General features: G+C 38.4%; 2 protein-coding genes across 2 annotated transcripts; both read left to right on the top strand.

Moving 5' to 3' along the window:
* Window positions 1-13,330: 13,330 nt before the first annotated feature.
* LOC137197351 (homeobox protein Hox-D4b-like) lies at window positions 13,331-16,408 on the top strand. Its single transcript, XM_067610703.1, has 2 exons — window positions 13,331-14,042; window positions 14,840-16,408. Exons 1-2 carry the CDS (start codon window positions 13,607-13,609, stop codon window positions 15,169-15,171), a joined length of 768 nt encoding a protein of 255 aa, XP_067466804.1. The 5' UTR covers window positions 13,331-13,606; the 3' UTR covers window positions 15,172-16,408.
* Window positions 16,409-18,750: 2,342 nt separating this feature from the next.
* Window positions 18,751-23,339, top strand: mtx2 (metaxin 2). Its single transcript, XM_067610702.1, has 10 exons — window positions 18,751-18,925; window positions 19,535-19,582; window positions 19,686-19,732; window positions 19,896-19,968; window positions 20,382-20,458; window positions 20,668-20,760; window positions 20,964-21,002; window positions 21,108-21,233; window positions 21,450-21,526; window positions 22,285-23,339. Exons 1-10 carry the CDS (start codon window positions 18,886-18,888, stop codon window positions 22,442-22,444), a joined length of 780 nt encoding a protein of 259 aa, XP_067466803.1. The 5' UTR covers window positions 18,751-18,885; the 3' UTR covers window positions 22,445-23,339.
* Window positions 23,340-27,367: the final 4,028 nt, after the last annotated feature.

Genomic DNA, 27,367 nt, shown 5'->3' on the forward strand with positions numbered 1-27,367 from the left:
TGTAACAAAGTGTAATTGTTTTATACTTTTATTGAACCCTCATTTAGTCTCATTCATGTCCCAGAAACACCTTCCAGCAGGAGCACGAGACTCCATCAGCTGCGGGTTAAATGTGTAAATGAGGCAGCAGACGAAGCTTATTGATGATTCTTCAGAAAAATAAAAAATGTTTATACCTTTTAAATATATGTATCAGTATTTTAGTGAGAATAAAATCGCAGCCTCATATCAAGTGATAATAATATTAACATAAGAAGAGATGAGCTCAAACAGTCGTAATAACTGGAGCAAATGTTAAAAAATAACCACTTTAATTAAATACTTTCACCGGTAAAAGAGCACAAGTTTTGGTCATGTTTTATTTTTTTATTTATTTTTATTTTTTGGTTTCCATGAGTCACTTCTGTCATAATCTTAATTGTTGTATTTTTAGACATCGCCTTTATGCTGATATCAGTGTGACACGACAAACAGTTGAAGCTGAAAATCATTAATGTGGTGCAAAAAAATCAAAGAATTTACTTCTTGGTTTTATCCTTATTATTATTCTCTATAAAAATGTAATGGCCCTGTTTTCATCATATTACATACATTTGTATTTTCGTTTAAATAGCAGCTGCGATCTTGAGGTGAAATGTGTTTGTCTGGATTTATATTTCTATATATTTATTTAGTGCAGAAATGTTTCTCCACCATGTTTCCCTCCTCAGGTTTATGGGAGTCGAGTTAGATCTTATTGTTTTAGGGTTTAGTAGCTTATAGAAGCCATCTTGGTCAAAATGATTTTATTTTCTCTACTGTGAGAGAGTAACAGAGGTCTCTGTCTTCAGATCTATATCAGATACAAATGACAGGACATTTTTATACAAATAATCTAAAATAAAATAAATCTTTGTCTACAAAACAGGCACCAAACAACAACTAACCTACAGCAGAACTGCACAGTAATCTGTTTAGAGGCCTTTATTCAAAATGTGTTTCAGGCTGGATTTACCAAGGTTGATGCATGTACAGGCTATCATATGGGTGTATGGGTGTGTGTGTGTGTGTGTGTGTTTATTTATTAGGAAATGCAGCTTTCTCTTGGGCGCAGCTGCCACAAATTCCCTTTTCTGTCTGCAAGATTTACACGCGCACACACACACACACACACACACACACACACACACACACACACACACACGAGTTGAAGAAAGCGTTTTTTTTACGAGCCGACCCAGCCCGCCATTGGCCGCTTACGGTCATGTGTGCGCGTGCGGTGCATACCCTTACTGGCAGCATCATCTTCGCGCGCTCTCGGTTAGCCCAGAGCTGCTCCTCGACACCCGCGCGCCTCAATGGACGGTAAACTATTTCCATTCTCTGCATGTTTTTGTGTGTGTGTGTGTGTTTAATTTATTTCTTAAAAGCTTTAATGTGAAAGTAGAAACTCAACTTGTTTAAATACGTCAGACGTAAAATTACGTTTATTACGTAGAAGCTATGAAAAAAAAACAGGTGAAAATAAATGCGTATGTTTCTTTTTTTGCATGTTTTGTCTCCTGTTTTGACTGTTTAGCTCAACTCTACCAAAACTTTTGTGGACAAATACAACTCCCGCTTCTTTTACGTGATTTTCTCATTCGGTGTCTGTTCTGTTCTTCTCATGTCAGGATGCTGCAGAGGAAAATGGAGTCTGCTCTCATCAGGTACGCACACTGAGCTTTGACATTTGAACCTTCCATTTAACACTTATGATGATGTCAGAATGAATTGATATCCAATCATTGCTCTGCTAGTTGCCTGCGAGAGTGGCTTTGATACAGTAATAATCTTCTGGTGGGACTTTTTATGCTATTAAAGTCCATAAATCAACATGCTTTAATATTATGTCGCACAGCAGATTAGCTCATGGTCAGCACTGTTGTTGCAGCACATTACTAAATCTCTGCACTTGTAATCGTATTGATACATCAAACTCTATTTCGTCTGCACACTGAAACCAGCACATCAAACTTATAATTAGGCTTTAGTAGCATGAGAACATAATTTCTAGACTGCACACAGTGTTTGGATCCACATGAAACGGGCCTGCAAATGCTTGATTCAGTGTCTAATGAACCACAATAAGAGGACTCATGTCTAACTGCTCCCGCTGCTTCTCCAAGAGCTCGCATGACGTCATGAGGCTGCTGGAAGGGGTTCAAATGAAATAGAAGAGGCAACAGCATCATCCTCCATGATTTATTTAGCATGCATTTGGTTACAATTACTAAGCCTGATGCATAACACTTTAAAGTGTGTGTTTATGTGTGTGTGTGTGTGTTGTGAATTGCACTTATATGCATTCAAGGGGAACTAATATAACTAGAATATGACTAAATGTCTCAGGATGCATGATGCTGACATACAGGGACTGTTTCTCAAAGTGCAGCCTGAGCCCTTCTGCAGTCCTTGATGTGGTGATAAAGACTCATTTCACTGGTATTTTTTAAAAACACACATGCATGTGAATTTCTGTAGTTGCATAGACAGCCAGCTGTTTAATCCACTGATAAACCGTGTGTCTCACAAAGTGGCTTTATGTGACCTTCAGCTGTAAAACTAAAAGGACAACTGGTTGGTTCTTTCAGTGCAAACAAAAAAACACATTTTCTCTCTTTCAGCAGATTATCTGTCAAGACAGATGATGAGATAATGTTTTCCGTTTATGTTTTAGCTCTTTACTCTTTCTCAGGTGTCTGTTTTTACATGAAATCTGTCGGAGCCAAAGAGAAACTGAGTTCTCTTTCCCCCCTCAGTGAAACGTCTACTCGCACAGATGGACAGAACAAGACAGAAGGAATCCCTTCCTCCATGTTTTTGTTTTTGCTGACGTTCCTTTTTTTTATGAGGGCAGTTTGAGTGTCAGAGAGACAAAGAGACAGAGAGACAGTATTTTCTCCCCCTTTTTTTGAATGTTACATTTCCTTTTTTTCACGAGGGCAGGCAGGGTGTGAGAGATAGAGAGAAACAAAGACAGTATTTCACCGGTGCTGCTCGGTCGAGCTCAGCTGGCACTCAGTATTTACAACCTACTGCAATGCGGCAGGGAGTGTGTGTGTGTGTGTGTGTGTGTGTGTGTGTGCGTTTATGTGCTAATGTGTGTGAGAGAGAGAGAAACAAAGAGACAAAAGGATATATAGGGAAGACAGTGACGCAGAGAATGAGACAAACATTAAATTAAAGCTGTGAGACAGACAGGAGCTGAGACTGAGAGAGAGAGAGACAGTTAGAGATGTGTTTGTGTCCTCTCTCAGTATATTCAGTTTGTCTCTGTGTGTCTGTGCAGGACGGTGTAAAGACTTCAGATTCAGATGGACATTTACGAAGAAGAAAACAACCTGCAGGTTTGTCCTGAAAGCTTCTGCATTGAACAAACAGCACTTTTCTAGATTTATAACAACATCTTCAAATAAAGCACAGTAGAATTCAAGAATTGATAATGTGGGATGTGGGATTTTTTAGTAAAGAAAAAAAGATGAGTGCTCTCTCTGTGATGGCTCATCTTTAACATAGACTTTGACATCTGTATAAGCTGGTTCACATGTATTTAATTTATAACATGCTTCTTTTATTCTTTCTTTTTTTTTTTTTAGGAATGGCGCAGCTGGTGAAGATTATTTAAATTGAAGCAGATGACCATTTTCATCTACAGGTAACTAAAAAAATAAATATGTATTGCAGCAGAAAAACAAAACAAAAAGGCTATTTAATTATTCTAAAAGGGTTGATTTATCTCTTCTCACTTGATGTTTGTGCCATGAGGACCTGTTTCAGACAGCAATGGTGACTCTTTTTTTCCATTGAATTAAACATAAAAAAATATAAATGTGTGGGACAATAATTATGTTGCACCACATAAGGTCATTTTATCTGAATTTAAATTGGTGCTTTGGAAAAAACAGTTGATGGGATGTTTAGGTGTTTGCATCTGGTTTTAATGTTTTATTCCATGAGCCACCAGGGGGTGCTAACACTCAGAAAACGGATGATACACGGTGCAGTTGACACTGCAGGTGCTACTGAAGGATTAAAAAGGCACAAAGCTCCATCAGAGCTGCACAATCCTCTACATGTGTTATCTGGATAGTGAGGAATTTATTAAAAAGACTTTTTAACCTGCGTCTGATCATAATACTGACTGAAACAAATTCATTACAATATGGATGCACTTTTTGTTTTTAGTTCAGATTAATTGTTTAATTAATTGCTGACGTTGCTTTGGGAGGCTGCTACATCATCTTTGTGCATTTTAAAGTCATAAGTAGCGAGAAAAGCTGTAGGTTAGATCACTACTGCACTGTAGGCGAGAAACAGGCTGTTGTATATCTTATAAACACTAGATGGCGCTGCAGACTCGGGGATCATATTTCCTACAACAGCAGCTTTTCCTCAGCCCAGCGGTTCAGGTTAACAATATCTTCTCCTCACCGTCCACTTCATTCAGCTCGGAGGTCACGAGAAGTCTCTTCTCCCAGTTACCGTGAATGCACCTCGAACAGAGCGACTCTTCTGTCCAGGGACAATTTTGTTTGGGTTGGATGTGATTTTATGTTACAGAAGCTAGGAGGCGTTGTCAGGCAGGACGCCAGGTCAAGACGCTGTAAATCATGGATTCAAGTGGTTTGAGATTAAACAAAGCGGCGGCGACACGTCGTTGATAAAAGCAAAGATAAAGAAAATGTTTTATTTTGCATTGCAGCTCTTCAACATTAAACATCTTGGCTACGAAGCTATATTCGCTTTAGCTTGTGCGTTATTAATAATTTAATAGATTGAACATTTTGGTGGATTTTGCAACATGTCAGAAAATAACACGGCAACAACAGAAAAACTGCTCTCAATAGTTTTATCATCATCAGACTATTCTTATAATAACGAGATAAGTATTTGTTTATTTATTTATTTATTCATTGAGGGTTTTTTTACATATAAAACTTTTGGATTCATGTATTGTTTTGACACTTAAATGTCCTCAGCAGCCGCAGAGCTACTAAACAAGCAAAGCTGGTGTCCAGTTTGACACACAACCACACACACACAGAGAGCCGCGGTCTGTTTTCACAGCGCCTGTTTATGGTTTTATTGCTCCCCATTTACGGAAATCAAAGCAGGAAACAAATGCTCCAAACAGCATTCCAGAAACATCCGGAAAACTGCAAACAGCGTTTAGTCTCTGCTTGTTTTAAAGGAGTGCAAAACACTGAGGGGGGATCAGACGTCTCAACAGGGTGACGGCAAGCTTTTAGAAGGTCAGCTTTACGCACGAGAAAATATACATTTTTACGCACGGATTTGACGCCATTCTCAAATATCAAACGCAATCTTTAAAGAAGCCGTGTTATCCTCCAGTATTATAGCAACGAAAAGACCAAATTATATTTCAAAAAGGCAATTCATTTGACTACAAAACTACGCAAACAGTGATAAAATCATTTTTATTCGATATCTTCAAAAGTGAGATTTCTTTTCTTTTTCTTCAAACACTGAGAATAAAATTTAAAAGAAGAGAAAACAAAACCATCACACAAAAAATGGCCACAAAACGCATAATGTTTTAACCTCCAAGAGTACAAAGTTGTAAAGTTTTTCTTTCTTTGGCGCCATTATCGAATAAAGTGACTCTCTGTGCGGGGCCTAATAATTTATGAACCCGCGTGGGAGAAGCGAGAGAAAAAACTGAACACGTGACGGTAATAAAGTGTGTTTTATTGCCGGTGGTTTGACAAGCCCCAAAATATAACTCAGAGAGAATAGCCGACAGGCGGCCAGATGGGATTGGTAGCCGATATTTGTCCGAAATCAACAGAATGCTCTTTGTGTGGCAGAGAGAAACACCGGAGACGGTTCCAATAATCCGGTGTCGATCCGCTCTGACGGGATTTTACAGTAACGCGCGTCCGTGTTTTAACGCGAGATCAGGACAGAACAAGTAAGTGTGTCTTGTTTTCATATTTGGCACCGATAACAACTTATGACTGTAAGGGGGTAGGAGAGGGAGGGGGGGCAGATGGAGCTGCAGTAGAGATGGAGAGGGTGGGGGTGGGGGGGGGTGTTCTCCAAATTAAAGCGGTGGTCCGGGGACCCTCTAAGGAGCCTTGGTAAAGTGAGTGAGGGGGTCCAAAGATCCACCTGTAGTCTAATATATAATCTAATTATCTGACTCCAGAGGTTCTAGTTTGGGCTGAAAGTCTCGTGGACATCTGGACATCAAATTCAAAACCCCGTTTGGTGAAATTCAAGGCTTGTTCGGGTGGTAAGGTGTGATATTGATCCAGGTCAGACTTTTCTTGTTATTATTGTTATTTATTTTTCTTTATTTTTGAGCTTTTAAAATTAAGAAATAATTGTTTAAACTGCTGCTGCATCAACACAAATATTCAATCCCGGATAAAACTCTTATTATTCGATTTAATAAAATAATTTGTGCCATTTTTAATACCCTAAAAATATCAGCCTGGTTATTTTTTTTATTTTTCAAACATATTTAAAAAAAAAAAAAATCTTTTTGATATTTCATTGTTAAAAAAATAAAACAGTCAAACATGTTCGAGGACTTTTAAGGCCCAATGGGAGCTGTGTTAGAAGCTGGATTGTTTACAGATTTAAGTGCAGAAAAGTAATAATAATAATAATAAACACCAAAAATCAGTTTATTCTGATTTTGCTCGGAGCAGATTTTTATTTTTAAAGAGAAGATGACAATGATCTGTGTTTAAACCAGTTTTATAGAAAGTCCTGAACATGAAATACTATGTGTGTGTGTGTGTGTGTGTGTGTGTGTGTGTGTGTGTGTGTGTGTTTCACAGCACGTGTGTTGAAGCCTATCTTTTACTCTCTGAAGCGGCAAAACCTTGTTCCACATGTTCAGGATTACCAGGCTTATGTAAAAGATTTTGACATCATAATCTTCTCTTGTGTGGGCAGAAGAACACAAATAACAGCATGAATAGCCTTCTAATAATACAAATAATAATAATACGCGAATTCTTCTTTAAAATAACACTTTAAATAAGACGATAGCGTCTCATCTAACATATTTAACGGCTACGTTTTGACTGCAGCAACTTTAGAAACATCTACACCGGCTGCTCTGACAAACAGCCGCACTTAAAATGATTTAAAATTGTCCCTTTCTGCTCTTATCGGTGGGTGTTTGTGTGGATATGTAAACACAGTTTGAGTTATCAGGAGTTATGGCACTTTCATGACATGTTAAATTTTACAGCTATCTCTGCTGACACCGAGCATCACTCCTGTAAAAACCTGCAAACAGAAGAGAGAGAGGAAAGCTTTATACCAGCAGTTTATAACACTCACAGCTGGGAACTCTTATTCCAAACCTGCATGACAGGGAAAAAATACACGACGACGGCGACATTAATCTTTTTAAACAATCTTAAATCAAAGAGGCTATAGTTCAGAGTTGTTGGACACTTTCGGTGCTCAAATGTCGCAGTGCGGGCTACTTTTCTCTAAGATATATGATCTGATTTGCCCGATTGTGCGTAAACGTAGATAAATGTTCGCTAAAAAGTGGAGTATTGTTTCAGATTTTCACCGCTGTGTTTAGAGCAAAAAGACAACCGTGTTTAGATAATAATCAAAAGAACTGCTGCAGCAGTTATGTATCGATACATCTGTAAATGATCTATATACAGACCTCCAAATGGTTTTCAAATTCAAGACTAATTCAGGATAATTTACGGCTTTCAGTATATATGTGTGCTTTATTGTTTATATGGGTTGTGATGTGCATTTTTTTTAAAAATCTCATTTAAATTATTATTTATTTTAGTGTGTAATCTGCAATATTTAAAATACATAGGAATAATAATAAAGATTTAAATATATAGGTTACACATTTCTTAACTTGATTGTTATAATTTCACGATCAACAGTATTTTAGTCTCTGAAACAGATTTGGTTAATAACATATTTCGCGGTTATGTGACTGTGTTAATTCTTTTTTTAGTTTTAGAGCCGTTTAATTGATCTGATTCAACTGTAAACACGATTCAATCACGCTCATCAATGATTCTCAAAGAGCGCGTGCTGCAGCTGGATGCAAAACAAATTCAAAATAGCAAAATTTTAATTTTAATCAACCTGTACTCAGCATTTTCATCTGACTAATTTACAGTCAGAATTACGGGCTTCTGTACGCTGTTTCGCGCTGGTCAGTCCGAGACGGTTCAAGCGTTCCCAGGGCTGGAGGTCGCAGTTAATGTCTAAACCGGGTTAAAGCTGCTCTCAGCTCGGCTTTGACCCGGCAGAAGGCCGGGGGCGGAGGGGTGAGCCGGCGGTCAGCCTGTCTAAGATGAAAAAGTGAAACGACCCCAGAGAGAAAAGCACATCTGAATGGCTTTATATCACAGACCCAACTCTTTATTTAAGACCTGATCTAAAAGGCAATAAACGGTTTATATGAATAGCTGCTTATAGTGTCAGAACTGAGTGTTGAATTCAGAGAAAGCGTGAGATACGTATGCGATATTATAAATGAATAAAAATAAATTCATAAAGGATTCATATTACGCTACTGTGTCTACAAAACAGGTGAATATTAGAGGGAAACTCGCCGTATAAGCTACAAGTTTGCAACCGAGCTAATCAATACTCAGAATATCCATAATAGAAACACGGAGGTTAATTAAACGGCTGTATAAGATCTTATAATATAAGACTAGTCCAGAATAGAAGTGACAATTTAAAAAAAAACTCATCTGAAGTCAAATGAACGGACTATATTTCAATCTCTAAATAAACGGCTTCGTTCTGTACTGGTAGCTGCACGTTCTCACACTTTGACCCCTTTAATTTCGCGCGAGCATTTGCCTTTGCACAACAATAATGTATCTACAACAGAGAGAGAAAAACCAGCGGAACAATAGGCTCGCGACTCCCGCAGGCCGCGTGAACTCTGGATGGTCCCCAGCTCGAGCCCCTGCGTGGCCCTGTCCAGCGCGAGGACTAATGAAACGGTGAACCAGCGGTCAACGATTCTGATTGACCCTCTCGCGACCTGACGGCAGCTAGGCTACATTCTTAAAGAAGAATGCTCTTTCAAAAACCGAAACATCACTCCGTTGTTGTTGCCTCTAAAAAAAAGGAGTCCCTCCAAAGTTCAGAGCAGGGAATCCCTTTCAGAAGGTAAGCTAATGACTCCAGGTTTCAAACCCCTATTTAACAGGAGAAATTAGGCCGGGATGATTGTGAAAAATGAAAGTTTTAGGTCAAAGTCCTTTTTTTTTAAACTCAAGGCATGGATTAATAGTCTTTAACTGAATAGATTGGTGCTCTAAACGCTAAAAGTTTCATTATTCAACCAATCAGGAGTGTAAAGGATCAAAGTTTTGCTAACCTTTCACACTGTTTCATATGAAACCAACGTTGCTTCACATAAAGTTTTGCTGGGTTTTTTTTCTTTCTCTCCATGCAACACAAGCTTTTTTTGCTTTAGCAACATAGTAATTAAGACCAGAGTTTTCACCAGCCTCTCATTTAAACCATGGGAATTTTGTAAGTGTAAACAGCAGGAATGAGTGTCTGCCAGAGCACAGAAAATCACCCCCGAGGCAAGAAGTGGAAACCAAAGATCCCAATGGCTTCTTGTGAAAAATATATACAGTACATAGGCTACACATGCACAACACATTATATATTATTTGTGGCTTTTTTTGCAAGTAAAAGTCAGCAATATTCTTAATTAACATACTCGAATAAACACGTAATATGTGGGAATGGAAGATGAGGGTAATGTTGCCTGCAGTGAAGCATGAGGATGAAAATCAATACATATCTAGTTTACCCTTTAATTATCCAAACAAAAACAGTAGGAGAGACAATAACAATAACAACAATACCAACTGTAGTGTCTATGCCATCAGTCATATCCATGGTAATCTCGCCTCAGATTGCCTGATTATAATTTTTATTTGAACATCCCTGGTTATTGCCTGTGGCCAGCTCATAAACATCTGTAGGAGCTGTGGACCGTCATAAATGGATCTCAGAAGGATCTAAATGAGAAATATAGACTTGTCCTCAGGGCCGCGTTCTTTCAAGCATTCATTGTAATCCTCATGTTTAGCCCATTGCCATTAGCCACCATCCCAATGCTGGTCACGTTTGCACTGCGGCTGGTGGCTTGTTTACTTTGGCAAGTGACCAACTGTCATTGAGTCCAAATACTCAAAACCTACTGAAGGTGAAAGTGTGAAAGAGGTGGATTTTGGACTTCCTGCATGGTTTCAGCCTTTAAAAGAGATGATTTCCTGCTGTGTTTAAAATGATAGAATATACAACACAATGAGGTCATCGGTAGCAATCAACAGATTCAGGTTAGTGACTCACTGCTTCAGATTTCACAGTTTTGACAATTGTATTTACACCTATGGCACTTTTCTCTATGTAATATAAGCATTAACAGCCTAATGAAAAGCCTATAGGTGCACCAAGTTCATAAACTTAATTAAAAATGATCTAGAAGATCAGAATTCCCAAACAGATATCCACTCTGTCCACAGTGCACCATTGAGACTGACAGTCTTGCTTACAGCAATTACACTTATGTATTAGAATTAATGTGGGATGCCTTAATGACTTATTGATGTCAAAAAGCTACATGCTACAGCACCATTAATGGTTTCAATCACTTATACAATGACACTGATACATCACATGTTGAACAACAGGAACATGATGTAAAAAAAAAATGAAGGGATGGTGTATTTAAGTACTGTCATTATTTTTAGGCAGACTTATAGTAAATATAATGCCCTTCTGTGGAAAAAAAAAGAAAATCTCAGCATGAGAAGGTACGAGTGTAAATCTCTGTCAGCGACCAAAAGAAGTCATCAGCAGCCAGGCGTGAAGTGAACCTTCGCCTATATATACCCTGTAGAACCGAATGTGTGTGGAGCTGCCTCGGTCACAGATTGGGTTCTAGGGGAGTCTATGGGCGACGACTAACCATCTATCAAAATCCACGGAAGAGAGGGAAAAACTGATGACTGCTTTCAATTCTCTTGCTTTGCTAAATGTACATGTACGTCTACAGCTCCACTCTTTAGGGAGCTATATGGCTTCTTTTTTTTTTTTTTTTTGCAGTTATATACACACCAAGCAGCTCCAGTGAGCTGATGTTGGGAAATGAAGTCGTCATGTCATCTTTTTGCTTTCTGCATACAAACTGATCATCCAATAAAAATGATTTGCACATGTGGACTTTAAGATCTGTTCGGTGGAGTGTTGATTAAGAAGCTAAGACGCAGAAACTCAAAACGACTTACTGTTCATGCTGCTTGCTGCCCCGATGACATCACCTCTGCAGCCCAGTAGCTAATGTTGCTGTAATTCCATCCATTTTTACACAGGAATGCCTTTGAAATGCTTTATCTTAGCTGATGCCTTAAAGGATAGGTACACGAGGTTTTCAAGTCTGTCTTAAAACAACAGTCAGTGAACACTAAAAAAAAAGGTTTTCCTCGCTGTAATCATTCCTCCTCTTCATACTTAAAAGACCCCCTTTAAATGTGCTTTCAATGTAATCGATGGGGGACAGAGTCCACGGTCCTTGTTTTAAGAAAAAATGTATTTAAAAGTTCATCTTAAGATAATATGAAGCTTCAGCAGTTTGAGTTAATCAAATTAAGTTGATATCTTACGCAAGAATGTAACAAAAAGAGGGAATTTGGCACAAAAAAGACACTAACAATGAAAAACATCTTCTTGATTTGACTCATTTGGACGCTGAAGCTTCATATTATCCTCAGATCAACTTTTAAACACATTTTTATGAGTAAAGAGGACTGTGGGTTTTGTCCCCCATCACTTACATTGTAAGTGCATTATAAAGGGATCTCTTAATGGCCAGTATGAACAGGAGGAATGATTACAGCAAGGAAAACATGTGTCAATGCTTATTTAGGCACCTGACTAATTGTTTTAAGACAGACATGAAAAATGAAGGATTTATCCTTTAATGTTGCAAACTGTCTGATTGAAGTTAAAGCTTTAATTAATCTATAAACTGATGAAAATCCCACATTGGACAAAACGAATGGAAGTATTTTCCCTTCACAATATAGGGTGTAAGTGCCTTGCTCAAGGGTACGTAAGTGGAAGTTGTTAATTAGTTTTTTTCCATGTTGGAAGTCTTTGCCTATGAAGCTGTATGCCCCTGCCTGTGAGACAAATGGAAAATGGTTTAAACTGACAAAAAAGCTGAGATTTATCCACTTTATCGCCTATCTGGTAGCTTATCAGTCATCTTCGGTCATTTATTATGAGCTATTCTGAAGCGAAATGACTCATTAGATCAGACAGATTAAAGCAATATAATCTTAGGTTCACTTGCACTCTGTCAGGCATGCCAAAATCTTCATACCCATTAAACCCTTCATATGAGCTGGCTTTTAATGCCAGAGCCAAGCAAAAACACTTTCTCCCTCACCTCTTTATTAGATTATTATTACAAGGTATATTAGGCAGAAGTAATAGTACATCGCAGGAGTTATTAAGAGGTTTTGGCTGAGCATCAGCACTTCACCCTCAGAGAGCAGCTGCAGCCAAAGAAGAAACCTTTAACGCGATCCTGTAGGGTTTCAAACGGATCTACCCCCTCAGCGCATATATGATTTTTCATTTGTGGTTTAGCAGTTTGTAAAGAAACAACACAATTCACGGACTACTAGCACCCTCATTATACGACCTTTTCTTCGTGTGAGGGCTTTAATTTAACATATTCTCACTTATCTCTTTCACTTCTTTCGATTTTGCATCCAGCATAATTTGCCTTCATTTATTTTATTTTTTTTAGCCCTGTCCCATTTTTCTCTCGTCCAGCTTGCTTTACAATCATTTTTTAAGCCAAGCAATGCATTTTTTTTCTGCCTTTAAAAGCCGAGTTGGTGGTGGTGAACGGGACACCTCGGGCTGACCCCGGCCTAACAAAGCCAACTACTAGTCACTGTCTGGGAACCTTTTATCCCATTCTTTTATTGGGGACCTTTCTGGCCGGCCACGTTTTGTTGTCCGTCTTTTGACCGGCCACAAGGCCAAATATGGCCCCGCCGTCCTTCAATATGGCCGAGATTAATTTTTCAGCTCCGGCCATCTGTGTGGGGGTTAAAGTCAGTCAGCTAAAAGTCATAAATCTACAGTCCGTGCGTTTCAATAGGTGCTGTGTAAGGGAGGGGGTGGGGAGTGATAGATAGATAGATAGATAGATAGACAGATATATATATCCAGATATGATATTTTGCTCCCTATATTATCGGATTATCATCTTTATTTTTCAAAATCTACAAACATCTCATCTTATCCATTTTTCCCCACCAGCAAATCTTCATTAGTCCTATAATGAACATTTTTTTCCCCTTCAAATTATCCCATTACGTCTGACATAAACAACCCGAAGTGTCGCCTCTCATTGGCTGACCGCAGGGTCACGTGGCCCGCGCGGCCGTCTGTCTATTTGACAGCCGCAGGATGGCTTGATGCCAGAGGGGGAAAAAGAGACAGAGAGAGGGGAGAGAAAGAAAAATTAGTATTCTCCTACCAGCCTCGCTATAAATCAATCATGGAGTCCTACGTGGTGAGCTGTAAATATGCTGAGCCGCAGTTCCCGCCTTGTGAGGAAGATTACAGTAATTTTAGTGACCAAGGGGGGTATTACAGCAACCCCCAGGACAGTGGTAGTTATGGAAGGGGCTACCAGTCAATGCAGCCCCCTCCGCCTCCCTACACACCACAACAAACCGGCTATCAACACTCTTTGCAGGGGCATCACCGGGAGGATGGAGTGGACCACTCGCAGCCCCAAAGTGCGCCCTTCCCCGGACACAGAGACACAGATGCCCCTGGTAAGGAGAGGTTCTCCGTGGGTGACCTACAGTGCCAGGCCTGGATGACCTGTGCAAAACCCGCTCAGGTGCAGAGGAAAACGGCCTGCCAGGGTAAAGACAAGCCGCCTATTGTTGTCTACCCGTGGATGAAGAAAGTGCACATCGCTCAGGGTGAGATGACCTGGAGATTTTAATCTTTCTATCTCTGCTGCACGCTCCCTCCATTTAAATATCTAGCCCCATTTCAGTCTGTCTCATTTCCTTGTTTCTGATTTTCTTAATCTGCAAGACTCTCTCTCTAGCTCTCCTCTCTTTCTTTCTTTCTTTCTTTCTTTCTTTCTTTCTTTCTTTTTTCTAGTGTTTTGTCCATTTGTGAGCATCGTTTTTGTTGTCGAGTTATTTATGATCTCAGTGAGAGTCAGAGAGAATTACAACCCCTATAAAGTTTTATGGCTCTGCCACAGTATGTGCGTGTGTTTGTGTGTGTGTGTGTGTGTGTGTGTGTGTGTGTGTGTGCGTGTGTGTGTGTGTGTGTGTGTGTGTGTGTGTGTGTGTGTGTGTGTGAGAGAGAGAGAGAGAGAGAGAGAGAGTGAGTGTGTATGAGTGTGTGCAAGGTATTGTGTGTCTGTGTGTTGTGCAACGCTGCGGGTGAACAAAAAAATGTATTTTTAAAAAAAGTAAAATCGTTTCTTGGGCCGTTTCCCAGACAACCACAAATGAAGATTAACACTAAAAAAATTCCACATGATAGTCACTGTAATAATGTTAAAATAAGATTTTAAAATGTTATTCTTTCACACTAATTTCACTTTATTTAGGCTAATATAGAGGCTGATGTTATATTACTTCTTTTATAGCTGAACATAAGATTAAATTGAAAAAAAAATCAAATGAAATCTAAATAAATGAAAAAATTAAATTATTTATCTTTCTCTCTCTCTCCTTTCTTTTATTTATTTGTTAACCAGTTAATCCGAACCACATGGGTCCTGAACCAAAGCGGCTGCGGACCGCTTACACGCGCCAGCAGGTTTTGGAGCTCGAGAAGGAGTTCCACTTCAGCCGCTATCTCACGCGCCGCCGCCGAGTCGAGGTGGCTCACGCGCTCTGCCTATCCGAGAGGCAGGTGAAGGTGTGGTTCCAGAACCGGCGCATGCGCTGGAAGAAAGACAACAAGCTTCCCAACACCAAAGGACGCAGCAAAAACAAGAAGGCAACGGACAACAACAACAATAACAACAACAACAACAATAATAACAACAGCAGTGAGAGTAGCATCAAGGCAGTGATCGCTGTCTGAAAACTTAATATGGGACGGCCGTGAGAGGCAGCCATGTTAGCACCTTCATACTCCAAAACATATGTTGCAAAATTGATCCAATGTGTACGGAAGAGGATTAGGGCCACATGTGAAACATTCATTTGAGTTTAAAGTCAGAATGCTGAGATTAAATTCTGACTTTAAACTCAAATGGATTTTTCCACATGTGTCCCTAATCCCCTTCCGTAAAGGTGTCTGCAGTCCTGAAACAATCCTAAACTGTTCATCCATCTGTGTGTTGAAAAGTCTTCAATGTAGCCTATTTTGTCTTATATTTTAATTCTTAGCCTGTTTCTGTTATATATAGAGAGAGTTTACATCCAATTTTAGTCTTCACATTTAATTCATTAATGAATGTCTTTGATTTCTGGTGAAATTGGGGGAATTGTTTCATATTTATAAAGCCGATTTTAAAATGCGTAAAAGCATGGTGCCTATTGGTTGCAGTGTTGCCAAACTCTCCCTGGAGAGATTGTGTCTTTTTGGAGAAAACAGGGTTTTTATTTCTACAGGGTAAACATAATACAGGGTTGTTTTTTTTATAATAGCTACCTAAAAGATGAGATAGCCTAACTTATGAATATGCACATTACCAAAATGTTGTTTCCACAAACTGGCGCTTAACAGGGAAAAAAAAACAACCAACTTCCTACGATACCTGAAACACCAGAAACACCAAATTGCTCTGCGGCTGACCTGCAGGATGGTTGGACAACGAATGTAGCTTTTGTTTTGTACATACAGGAGCAGCCAAAAACAATGCATATTTAGTAGGATAAGTAGCCATATCGTGCTGAAATTCTCATCTCCAACGAGTGAATGAATTTTTAATAATTTAGGGGGGGAAGTAAAAAAATTACGCACGGGGATATAAATAAATAAAGAATCGAAAATGCAAACAGCCAAATTGGAGGTAGAGGTTTCTAATGCACGACACTGACTGTAAATCCAACTTCTTTTCTCAGGGTTACAGGGTTTTAGCGAACATGACGTTTGTTATTTTATTCAGCACCAAGAGGTTTAAAATAATCCTCTCTGAAATAGCATAATGATGCATTTTCAAAGAATATGTTCTCTCTTTGATTCCAGTTTAATATGCTATTGATTTCTATTATAGCCTACGTCAGTACTTATTTTTATTTGTAGCCTGTTATTTAGAAGCATATTTTATTATCTGTAGCAAACATCATCTATGTTCTTTTGTACGTGATCTTTTTTTCTTCTTTTTTTGGAAAAAAAAGGAAAAATACCTTCGTGTAAGAATTTTATATGTGGAAATGTTTTGATAAAATACTAGATGATAAAAATAAAAAAAAAATATTTCAAACTGCAAATATGTTTCCTCGTCTCTCTCTCTCTCTCTCTCTCTCTCTCTCTCTCTCTCTCTCACACACACACACACACACACACACACACACACACACACACACACACACACACATTTATGAATGAAAGACGAAACATAATCTTCATTTTTGGCTCAAACAAACAACCAGAACAATATTAAGAAAATCAATCTTCCTGTGCTGTCGATAAGCTTGTTTGATAGAGGAAAAAATAAGGACTTCTTAACACAAACTTGGCATTAAATACAAGTGAGAAATCTTCTGTACACGCTCTTTGTTAAAGTCATAATTTAACGGAGCGTTAAGTCACTTGAAGGGGAGCCAAGACAAATATCTTGTCCGTGATGTCTCAACTGAGAGGCTGAGGATTTTCTCCCGTGTGGGGGATTTAAAATGTGCTCCGAGCAGATACATTGTGATCCTCAACGTTTTTAATCATTATAGCGACAGTTTGCTCACACACTGCCTGAGTAAAGACCGAGTGTTGGAGGCTGCAGCTTCAGTGCCATTGTTTTTGTGTCTCAGAGCTCAAAATAAGTCAGGCTGCCTCAACACTCTCTGTAGGAAAACTGCTGTCACGTTAAACGTTTAAAATGCTTCATATTTTCAAGTGAATGGCACTGTAAAACGTTAAAACATGACAGAGACCATCATAAATATTATAGGCTCTAGACAAAGTTGTTCTACGCTAAATTGTCTCTTTAGCGAGCTCAGTGTCTTGTAATTTTTATGCGCCTTTTACGCATCCTTTACGCACAGCTTACTTGGGATACAGGACACTTTTGATGAACACCCACTACTCTCTTTTTTTGTGTGTGTGTGTGTGTATGTGTGTGTGTGGTAGGATGTAAGGGAAATGAGCGCCGAGAGCTCGTTCAATTGGTGGCTTCCGGTCGAGACGCGGTGAAATGTGCAGAAAGGGCACCGAGGAGCTGACGCAGAGCAACCTGGAGCAGCTATCAAATACTGGACATCCACTACAAAGCTGATCGGTCAGGCAAAAAAAAAAGAGAAGCGCCACATATTTATACTTCTATGGCTCAACATGTCTGCAATTTAAGACAGGAGCCACAAGAGAACTAAGGGATACTTTACTTGTTTTGCTCTGCTGTGGGGAAATCGAGTAAACCAATCAACTGCACACTGTAAATCTGGAAACTATGACACATCCCATTCTGTGTAGGCTATATACTTGGTTGATTATATATTTAGAGATAACCTATTTTGAAGGGAAACAGCAATATATTCCCCTTGTGAATGTAATATAAGCAATACGTTTATTGCCCTTTCTGGTACATTAAGAAACGTCTCTTAAACATCTATCCTGTCCATAAATAATGGTGCGTGAATCTGTATGTGCTGCGTGGACATGGTGCATATCTACTGTTTTGTCTCGTGTCTATCTCTCTTACCGACCTGCCTTGTAGCATCACTCCGGCTGTGATGAAGCAGTGACGCCCCCGTCTGGTATCACTGAGTATTGTAGTCTGGAAGAGAAATAAACCAAGATCATGTTATGTTAAAGAAGCTGGAATTCATTTTCAAGTAACGATCAGACCAATTTGAAATGTAGTCAGTTAGAGGAAACAACTATGTTAACAGGATGATTAGCTATAAAGTCCACTTTTACTGAACACTGACTGAGACCATAGAACAGTCACTGCCTTTATTACAAGACATGAGTTTTATGTGTTTAATTTCTATAACGAGTTCATGTGTTTACATCGTTATATCGATATATTTCTATCGTTTTTACATAGTTTTAATATTCAGTTTTACATGTTTTTAACTGAGTTTAATTTGATATGCTTTAATAATTATAATGAATATTATCCTCACATTAACGTTTTTATTTAATGACTTTCAATTGTCTTGGGTATGAAATGTACTTTATAAATAAAGCAAATAAACCAGAATACACACTAACTTTAGCAAAGCATACAGTATGGCGCTCTTGAGAGTATGTTAAAGCTTCAAAATTATGATAAAAGCTTTTAAGGCTAAACATCGCGATTGTGTTGTATTGGGATGCATTGTGAGGTGTTTCTATTATTATGTCCACCTTCTGGATATGTGACCACACACACACACACACACACACACACACACACACACACACACACACACACACACACACACACTGACTAACTACATCAGACTGTTGTTGTTTCCAGCGTAGAGCGGAACCAAAGGATTGGAGTTACATTGTTTCCTCGGGACTTAAATCGCTGGCGGACCGGTCGGTGACAGCAGAACAAGCACTTGCCCTTAAACTTGCATGTAGCCAAATTGACCTCAACTGTCATCTAAATCTTTAGTTAAACATAAAGGAAACAACAACAGCACCATGTCTCTTGCTGCAGAGGCCTTCGTGACGCAGATAGCGGGTCAGTTAACGTGTCGACTTTCAAACGGCGTCTGTTATTATGTATTAAGCTAGCTTCAGCCAGCTAACGTCAGCTAACGTTTACTGTGATGTAGCTGTTCTGTTTCCTAATATTAGTTAATTACATACAAATGGGCACTGTAGTTTAACTGTTCACTTATAACTGTAACGATGACTGTCATCCTGCTCTGTTTCTTTAGCAGAGATTAGCTTGGTTAGAGCTCTGTGCGAGTCCTGGATGGCTAAATTAGTGTAAAAAAAACTTTCTATACGCGCAACAGGGATGTGAAACGCCATGAACTGTTGCTGAGAAGTTTACCTGTCTTCTGAAGGGCTTTGTATTATCACCATTCATCCGGTTAACAGCTTTATTAACACTAACTGGCTAAAATGGGCTTTGCTAAACACATGGATGAGGGGCGTGTCTGTTAGCACACAGTTACATTTTAATTAACGTTACAATGATTCATTTGTGAATGTATTGCAGAGTTAAATAGAAAAACGTTAATTGTTGAACTCAGAAGCAACATAACAGTTTGATAAACCAACTTATTACCTTGTAAATATGTGTGTGTGTGTCTACTTACATGTCTTTTCATGACATTGACAGCTACAGAGCCTTGGCCTGAAAATGCAACCTTGTACCAACCGCTGAAGGGTAAGTCTGTGTTAGTCTGAAAGGGAGAAACAACATGAATGGTCACCATAGAGACGTAGCTATTAATGTAATTGTTTTCATTACTGTGTTGTTGTTTTTACAGAGGATCAAATTCTGCTGTCAGACTGCGCCTCCTCTCTTGCTGTTCAGGTGAAGTTCTGTTCGTTTTCAGTAAACATGTCAGTATGAGTACCGGCATATTTTGTGTAGACATTAGTTTTCTGCGTGCATGATACCTCTCTTGGAAACTGATTTACTTCTCAGTTAATTGTTTTGGCTTTAACTGACCTTGTCTTGATTCTCTCCTGTGCAGGCTTACCTCAGGATGTGCGGTCTGCCAGTGCAGGTGGTTTGCAGAGCGAATGCTGAATACATGTCGCCTTCTGGTTAGTACACATGCTGCTGCAGAGTTTTATCTTTCAATCCAGAGCAGTCGGGACGTTTTCAGACCCAATATCTTATATTCACATATAACCAGATTATGTTTAGATCCAGTTGAAACAAACATCATCTTTGTACTTAAGTTTATTTGGAGCGTATTGGCTAAGCTTTGCAACCTACATGGCTCACATGTAGGCTAAAATATCACTGTCTCTACATTATGTCGTGTTCAAAAATGGTCAGCTATTCACTGTCTTAAACGTCTATGTATTTCTCAATATTTATTTATTTCTTGGATCTTACTGCTGAGCTCTGGGTCTGTTGGGTTTTGTTGGGATTGTTCTTCAAAAGTGACTATAATGATCTTAATTGGTCTGCTTCTCTCACCTTTTGTATGTATTAATGTTTCTCTCTGTAGGGAAAATTCCCTTCATCCACGTAGGAAACCAGGTGGTGTCAGAACTGGGGCCAATAGTGCAGTTCACCAAAGCTAAGGTGAGTAACACAAACACTGCTTATTCTTCATATGTTTTATATTAAGAAGCATATTTTAAGAAATGTTCTAATCTAGATGTTGTTCTCTAGGAATATCGCTCGTTTTAGGAATTCACTCATGGTCTGTTAGTGTGTTTATTTGTTAGAAAAATAAGATTCATCCAGGATGAGAAAACGAATGCTCTCTGTGTGTGTTTTGGGGTTTTAAGGGTCACTCTTTGAGCGATGGCTTAGATGATGTTCAAAGAGCTGAAATGAAAGCGTACATGGAGTTGGTCAACAACATGCTGCTGACTGCTGAGGTACACACACACACACACACACACACACACACACACACACACACACACACACACAGACACACTACATCACATGGTTGGCATCACTTTGTTGCTCACTGCCAGGAAACAATACACTGGTAATTACAGCTTCAATGCAGTTACATACAATCATTATCAATATTCCCAAAGAACATCTTCTCAGCTGTCTCTTCTTCTCTCCACAGCTGTACATCCAGTGGTGCGATGACGCCACAGCTACCGAGGTGTGTCTTCTGTTTGTGCTTAGATTTCTAATCATAGATTTAGCAGTGATTTATTCATCCTTCCTCAACTGTGCCAGCTTAATTACTTGTCTTTGTTTTATGCAGATCTCTCGTCCCAGATACAGCAATCCTTACTCGTGGCCCCTCAGCAACATCCTCGCCTATCAGAAGCAGTGGGAGGTTCGCAGGAAGATGAACGCCATCGGCTGGGGAGGAAAAACCCTGGAGCAGGTTAGCAACCACCTGGCATCATCACATGCCTGCTGAATGTCTCATATTCATTTTGTATAGATATATTTATACACCAACATGAATTTTTACAATGATCTTTTCAGTGCTATTACACTTTTCCTTTGTAGTCTCCCAAACTTTTCAGTCCCATAAAAACCTCACAAATATTGACAGAAGCATGATTATTGTCACTTTTTATCCTCTCTTGTGTTTCAGGTCTATGAGGATGTGAGTCAGTGCTGCCAGGCTCTCTCTCAGAGGCTGGGAACACAACCGTTCTTCTTTAATAAACAGTACGTATCCTGTCTGTCTGTCTGTATGTGTGTGTGTGAGTCTCTTTAACTGTCTGTGTCTTGTTTGTCTGTCTAAGCAGCTGAATGATAAAACATCAGTAGGATGGCATAGTAAGAAATGATACTTTAGTACTTCAGCAATATGCTGAACCTGTCAGATTCTGCTCTGTAGCTGATCTTACAGGAGTGTACGCCTAAAGGAAAATATATTTGGAAGCATTTGACAGCATTTTCTTTAGTGCCACCTTGTGGTTTAATGTTGTAACGACACCCTTAACTTCCATGTCTGAAAGTGACACAGAGATTCTTTCTGTACCTCCTAAGAACCTTTAGAAATTGTCAGTGCCTTTAAATAAATAATTAAAACTGCAACCATATTTACTGTTTGTTCATGTCATGGCTTCTTCTAACCCTTCAGTTCAGATTTCTCATTTAAAGCTGAGTGAAAAAAGTGGAGGAAATAATTTACAGAGGGAAGAAAGTTTCTCTGTGTAAGCTGAGATGCTTTGGTGCATCACTGGTACAAGTTTTAACTGTAGGTGATACATTTTAAATTAAGGACCAGTATGTTGATTAGTTAACACTGATCCACACTGTGTCCTTAGAAATACTATTGCTGATGTATCGTCAGCTGCAGCTGTGATCAGTAAATTAGTTGATCTACTACATAAAGAAAAGGAAAATAAAAATAATAAAAGAATGGTTCATCTCAGCAGTAACAAACACTAAGTGGGTGTATCTCTCTGTGTGTGTTGCAGGCCTACAGAGTTGGATGCGTTAGTGTTCGGTCACCTCTTCACCATACTGACCACCAGGCTGACCAGCACTGAGCTAGCAGAGAGGATCAAGAGCTACAGCAACCTGCTGTCCTTCTGCAGGCGCATCGAACAGACCTACTTCGAAGACAAGAGCTCCTGAAGGACCCAAAACAACCCGACTGTCTCTCTATATCATCTCATCCTTGTACATTCTGCCGTTCCTTCTTTCATTCCCTTGTTGTATTAAACAGAAGCTAAAACCTGCTACCTGTTCATATTCACATACTTGCCTGTTATTTAGCCTTCATTCACTCTTTTTGCTTCCTGCTTGTACATTGTTGCATGCTGCAGCTAGGAGCTTGCTCGCTTTAAGAATTAAGATGTAAGAGTTCTTAACTATAATGACAAGTATGGCTCGCACCACATTACACAAGATCACAACACAGATCATTCTTAAGAGTATTACAGCACGTGTGTTTGAAGTGAAACACATTTCTAAGAATAAATTATGACATTTAGAACACGCAACACATACGCTATTCAAGTCTAATCTGCAAAACCATTTCAGCTGAACTGTTTAAAGAAGCCACCAGATGAGTCTTCAAAAGACTATGGAGCCTTTACATGTTCAGCATTATGAGAGTTAAGTAAAAATGTTAATATAATAATGCAACTCTTAGTGGATCCCAAAAAGAGCTCAAGCAGTACTTGAGCATGAGGGCTGCTTTCCAACACAGAGGCAAAGACTTATTTATTAGCACTTATTATTTTTCCATCGCTCTGATGCATCAGTGCATTTACAAACACCCACAGTCTCACCACAGATAGGTTGAGTGTGGAAGTTACAGCTGTGTTACATGTAACTTAAGAAGCTTGTCAGAAATGTGAAGCAGAGTTGTCATTGCGTAGAAATACAGAGCTTGCTTTTCTGCTGTACAAAAATCAAAAACACATGAACATAATGATGAAGAGGATGTGATTTATTCCTTGGTTTTTCAACCGTTGTTTTCTTTGTGTGAATGGAAAGTGCCTACAAATAAAAGTCGTTGCATTTACCTGTGAGTTTGATTTGAGCATGAAAGTTCAGTCTTTGATGTTATTTCCCGTTTTGATGGTGGAAATCGTACTACACATTTTAACAACTAAAACAACACATTTCATTCTGGTTTTTACTGTTTTTGTATGTGTAACAATATTCTATTGCTAAATGATATTTAAAATGCTGGAAGCATATGGTTGTCAGATAATAAAATCATCCTAAGCCTCACTTACAAAGGACTTCTCACCATTGAAATATGTCCTTTATGCATGCACGTAATGCTACAAAACAAATGACAACAAACAGAAAAAAATGTGTTTATTTAAGGAAAGAGCAGCACAACTTAAGTCCTTGAGATCTATTTTTGGATGTTGATACGTAGCTGGATTCACACACTTGGCTGTGTGTGTTTCTGCCTGCAGGTCTCAGACAAGCTCATTGTCTGATCACCTCTGATTGCCCTCCAGTTAAGCAGTTTATGTCTTTCAGGTTTCCTGTGAGGTCAGAGTGTGACCTCTGAGCTTCCAGGAGCTGTGACATCATGAGTGATGATGACACTGCACAGTTAGAGGTCACCAGCCAGACAGCAGATGCACAGACAGAAGGAAATAAACAGAAAGACAGAAATGACCATCTTACTGAAGATATCCGGTCGAGTCTACAGCCATTTGTGGATTTCAAGACCACATGATCTAAGACCACCAGTGAGCAGAAACCCCTGAGGTCATGTATTGATACACTTATAGAGTAATTGTGAGTTTGAACTGTCAATGTCTACAACACATAGTCGATCAGTAAGAAACATACTTGATCAGTAAACATCATATTCTAGGTGTGTGTATTTATTTGATTGTGTATGTGGAGTAGCACAGCTACAATGAGTTTTAGTGTTAGTCCTTTACAATCAAGGAACTAGGGCTTCTGTCTACACTGTAAAAAAGTTATTTCACAGAAATTTACTGTATTATTTTACAGTTTTTTCTACATTAAGTGTAAATGCCATAAAAACACAGTAAATTATTTTTATTAAAAAATATTCACCATAAAATAAAGGCTGTAATCTGTAAATTAATATAATGGAATAGTATATGTTTAACAGGATTATTCAATTACTTCATGGTCTTGAGTGTTAAATTACGTTAAATTCTATGTAAAAATACAAAAATACACATCCTATTACTGAATGTAAAATTAAGGCAACTGTCAGTTTTTTACAGCAAAACTTTAAATTTAATGTAAAAAAAGTCTGGCAGCAAAAGTTACCAAACACTTACCATCAAATAACAGTAAAAACCTTTAGTTATTCTACAGAGATTTTTTTTAAATAATACAGATATTTACTGTAGACATTATCTGCATTTTTACAGTCCAACTGTTGTAAAATACAAATTAAAAAATATATAAAATATTGCTAGAATGTTAACCAAATGTATAAATCTGCACAAAAAATGAAAAACAATGAAGAAATACCTTAAAATTACCTTATTTAAATAAAGGCTTGTTTTATACAGTATTCTTTTGTAAATTCATAGAATTATCCAATTTATCCTTAAGACTGCCCCATCAAAGCACAGATTTCTGGATGTAAAACACAAAAAAATTATGTAAAATTATATTCAAATTATCCTCCCTTAACACCCATTACAGTAAATTCCTGGTAAATATTAGTTTTATATTGTACAAAAATATTGGATCATGCGAAAATGGCTTACAAAAACATAATTTTGATAATCATTACCTTATATAAACATTATTTGAAAGTAATTACAAGCAACTATCCAATATATCTACAGACTTTTCCAAGTAATGTATGAGACTTACTGTATATAAACAGTATTTGACAGTAATTACAAGCAACCATCCAATATATCCGTCTGACACTCTTCTTCAGAGGGATATGTTTTTGTATTGTGTGTACACTGCCATCATTCTTCAGAACTTGCCACTTATAGGCTATTTGAGGCTAAAGAGAGCTATTCTATTTTAGGTCTTGATGCACAGCATATTGATGTTGGGGCTACATATCAAAACCAAATGGTCATAAAATGTGTGTTTGTTGTATCCTATGTTCCATCCCAGTTGTTGAGACTGAAAGATCTCTTAATGATTGACATTGACAATTATGTCCCTTGCCTGTTTGTAATTATGTAGACATGAATAAATCACAGATGTTGAACCTCCAATTTACACTGATGTTAAACAATCCTACAGTAGAAATCCATCACAGAAGAATGTCTTCACCCACAGTAACCTCAGCAGACCAAAGACAATGAGGCCACTAGACATGATGAGTTATGACAAAGAGACTTTGGACCAATTAGTCATGGCTGCAACAACTCGTACAATGTATTGAGCACCACAGCATTAAAGACAGTATATCTAGTTATATTGTAAGACATGATACATGTGCATGTGGCTGGGTTTAATAATGAAAGAGGAAAGAGTCATATAGGATCCTTATAGAACTATTGTTGATAAGGACATTTTAATACCTTGTGTTTTCCCTACGTACAACTGTCACCACAGACCATATTTGATTTGTTATGAAAAATTACAAATAATTATTTATTTTTAAGCAAAATAAGATTGAACTAAAGTGAACAATGTAAGAATGGCTGTTAACAACATCCGTGGACTGTGAGAATGTTGTAGCACCAAGTCAGCAGCTAGTCTGAGCAGTTTTCCCTAATGACCCTTGAATCTGCCCTCCTGCAAAAAAAAACACATATGAAGAAGGGAAGTCTGTGTGTGGAAGGCCGTTATTGTCACCTAGTTCTCTGACCTTTCTGTTGTCTTTATCATGTAACTAAAACATTGTCTCTGCTTTCAGCGGCAGTGTTCTTAGTGCTCTTTCCAAACTATTGTATTAATAAACCTCATTAAACTTTGATCAAGGCTGGATTACCAACTGGGGAATTGCTCTGGGGACTCAAGTCCTCAGGGGCCCAAAGGCTCCAAGTTAAGCATTTACATTTTATTATTTGGCAGATGCTTTAATCCAAAGTGATTTACAAGCAAGGCAGGACAGTCAAGCATTAGACAGTGACTCAAAAGAGCTGTGATGCAAATTCTCAAGTAGCTGACGAGGTACAAGTGCAATGAGAAAGAGAGGCTAGACAGAAGTTTTTATTATCTATTTATTTAATTAAAGTATGAAACAAGTGGTCTTGTAGCAATTAGTTTGTGTTAATTGAAATAATTGTAAATGTGACATTATAAACTGAGATGATTGGAGCCGCATTATAACCTAATCTTGAGGCACTATGTTGTAGAGGGTTCCTGAGTTGTATAGTTGCATTTTACAAAATACACTTGTGCTGTATCATTTGGGTTATGGCCCCCCTGGGGTCCCCTAGTAGATTAATCTGGATTTTAATAAATGATTATTATATTATACTAATATTTTACCATATTAATGAAGTTTTGTTATATTTGTTCATCACACATATTGTCTCAATAACTTATTTTTTAACACTGTTCTGATGAATGTTTGATCTATGCATGAGATCCACAGCTTGTAATGACAGATTTTTTCCAGGAGGGGGCAGCATAAGGATAGAAAAGGATCCTGCTGCTGTAGAGCCATGACAGTTTACTGATGGCAAAACTGTATTAGAATATATTTAGAAAACTGGAAAAATAAATGATAAACACTGGACACATTGTCTGAGACAGTGACTGTGTGCATTTCTCATTCAGGGTGTAATTTGCTGCTGTTCTTATCTGTTCCTTTTACAGAAAAAAACCACCTATCAGCATTGTTTAGTGCTCTTTTCTTTCTTTAAATACCACCTTTTGTATGAGAGCAATTATGTATGGTTGCATTTACATCTATGCTGTTATGCTATACAACACATAGCACAGCTGGTTGCACTTGTTATCATTCGGTTTCTTGATGCATGCTAGGCAATGATGCAACAAAATGCAAAAAACATTTAGGAATTTCATTGGGTGGAGGTGTAGTCTGAATGCACTCAGAGTGATTTTTCTTTCAGTTTTTCTGCTGTGCATTTTATGTGATGACATGTAGTACATGCTGGCACA

This window comes from Thunnus thynnus, chromosome 14 (genome assembly GCF_963924715.1).
Source record: "Thunnus thynnus chromosome 14, fThuThy2.1, whole genome shotgun sequence".
NCBI lineage: Eukaryota > Metazoa > Chordata > Actinopteri > Scombriformes > Scombridae > Thunnus > Thunnus thynnus.

What these genes read in the sequence shown, in the direction of transcription:
- LOC137197351 (XM_067610703.1), top strand. Translation starts at nt 13,607, where the DNA reads ATGGAGTCCTACGTGGTGAGCTGTAAATATGCTGAGCCGCAGTTCCCG. An exon ending in GAAAGTGCACATCGCTCAGG is followed by an intron (nt 14,043 to 14,839) that starts GTGAGATGACCT and finishes TTTGTTAACCAG; the next exon opens with TTAATCCGAACCACATGGGT.
- mtx2 (XM_067610702.1), top strand. Translation starts at nt 18,886, where the DNA reads ATGTCTCTTGCTGCAGAGGCCTTCGTGACGCAGATAGCGG. An exon ending in CTTGTACCAACCGCTGAAGG is followed by an intron (nt 19,583 to 19,685) that starts GTAAGTCTGTGT and finishes TTGTTTTTACAG; the next exon opens with AGGATCAAATTCTGCTGTCA. An exon ending in ATGACGCCACAGCTACCGAG is followed by an intron (nt 21,003 to 21,107) that starts GTGTGTCTTCTG and finishes TGTTTTATGCAG; the next exon opens with ATCTCTCGTCCCAGATACAG.